The sequence below is a fragment of the Quercus robur genome, chromosome 3 (assembly GCF_932294415.1).
Source record: "Quercus robur chromosome 3, dhQueRobu3.1, whole genome shotgun sequence".
NCBI classification, from domain to species: Eukaryota; Viridiplantae; Streptophyta; class Magnoliopsida; order Fagales; family Fagaceae; genus Quercus; species Quercus robur.
Window position 1 is genome coordinate 64,455,772 of NC_065536.1, and position 1,877 is coordinate 64,457,648.

Genomic DNA, 1,877 nt, shown 5'->3' on the forward strand with positions numbered 1-1,877 from the left:
AATATATCAGACAAACAATTTGAACCATAAGACTCTTAACACTTATTAACTGTTAAATACTAGTAGTATCTAAATTTTAGTTTTAGATGTTCATTGTTAGACAAAATCCATACTTAATCCAACTTTTTTGACCTTCTCAAAAAAAAAAAAAAAAAAAAATCCAAATTATTTGACTCAACTCAAAATAAGATAAATATACAAATTTTTCGGTTTGGAAACAACTTGCTGAAATTTTTTTTATTGATGCGAAGGAGTTCAAGTTTTTTAATATATATATATATATATATATATTTATATATATATATATGAGCTTTTAAAAAGATAGTAGTATATTAAAAATAAAGAAGGCATATTTGGAAGGGGGGTTTTTAGGAGGTTTAAGCAAAAGCAAGAAGCCATGGGAGGCGTTTCCTCATCAATCCCTAGCGAACAACAACAACAACAACAACAAACTCACACCAACGTTGACTCGTCTCCCAACTCACCGATTCCCTCCGATTCTAACTCACCAAACCCTAACATGTCCGATTCCGATTCCAAAACCCCCAAAACCCTAGGCCAAGACAAAGAGAAAGAGAAAGCTCCGGAAGATTCGAGTCAATCGGCGAAGAATTCTGATAAAGTCGAAAACAAAGACGAAGAAGGAGGTGGAGACGAAGGAGACGAAGACGAAGAAGAAGAAGGAGAGTGTGGATTTTGCTTGTTCATGAAAGGCGGTGGGTGCAAGGACAGCTTCGTAGCTTGGGAGAAGTGCATCGAAGAGGCGGAGAAGAGCAAAGAGGACATTGTGGACAAGTGCGCCGAGATCACCACCGCGTTGACTAGGTGTATGGAAGCTCACGCCGATTACTACGAGCCGATAATCCGAGCCGAGAAGAAGGCCAAGGAAGAAGTCCTCAAGGAATTGGAGAACGAGAAAGAGAAAGAGAAAGTAGAAGTTGCTTCTAATTGATATAATTTGATGAGGTTAGTTTGCTTTTTGATTCTGTTTTAGAACTCAAAATTTAGTAGTTATTTTTTGGCTGCTATTTTGTGCGGTATGAGCCGCGGTGATAAAAGTATAAAAGACATGATTTTTCGGAGTTTTTTGTTCGGGATATGGAGGCCTGGTTAGAGGCAATTAAGGAAATCTTGATAAATGGGAAGTGTTTTTTTAGCCAACTTTTTTCTTTGTTGATTATGTTCTTATGTGGGTATTTACAAATTTATGATTTTTCGGGTGTTGGTAATGGTCGAATTTTTATAATGTTGAGAAGGCGAAAGAGAAAGAAACCGCTTCTAATTGATAATTTGATGGGGTTAGTTTCTTTTTGATTCTGTTTTAGAACTCAAAAGACATGATTTGAGGCAATTAAGGAAGTCTTGATAAATGGAAGTGTTTTTAGTTAACTTCACTTTGTTGATTATGTTTCTCATTATGTTGGTATTTTCGAGTAGATAATGAAAACGGTGTTACTACTAGGTTTTGTTGGGTAAGTACATTTGGTGAATCAATTTCCATGGGAGCAAAACTTAGGTATAGTTCCTTAGATGACACCTTTTGTGTTGCATTGGTCTTGGTTGAATTTAATTGATGGTTTTTTATTTATTTATTTTACTATAATTTAATTGTTACAACAAGTTGGGGAGGAGGATTGAAACCTTGTTCTCCTCGTAAAGGAGACCAGGCAACACTATTGAGGTACACACCTAAGGAATTGTAAAGGTCTTCCCTTTGCATGGCTTGTCCATAAATTTCGCTATTCTGTGCTTAGACACGCTTCAAATGTTTCTTACTTGATGCCCTTCTAATGTTCGTTGGCATGTTGTTGTGCAATTTCTTGATTTACTGTTAGTTGTTTAGATGTTTAGTACTTTAACCATGCTCATACAGTGTC

At 36.0% G+C, this 1,877-nt stretch overlaps 1 protein-coding gene across 1 annotated transcript; it reads left to right on the top strand.

Annotated features, from left to right (window-relative positions):
* Positions 1–328: 328 nt before the first annotated feature.
* On the top strand, positions 329–1,161 carry LOC126718893 (transcription elongation factor SPT5-like). The gene has a single exon (XM_050421268.1). It carries the CDS (start codon positions 398–400, stop codon positions 950–952), a length of 555 nt encoding a protein of 184 aa, XP_050277225.1. The 5' UTR covers positions 329–397; the 3' UTR covers positions 953–1,161.
* The last annotated feature ends 716 nt before the right edge of the window (positions 1,162–1,877 follow it).

Excerpts from the sequence above, each read along its gene's own strand:
- LOC126718893 (XM_050421268.1), top strand. The coding sequence starts at position 398 with ATGGGAGGCGTTTCCTCATCAATCCCTAGCGAACAACAACAACAACAA.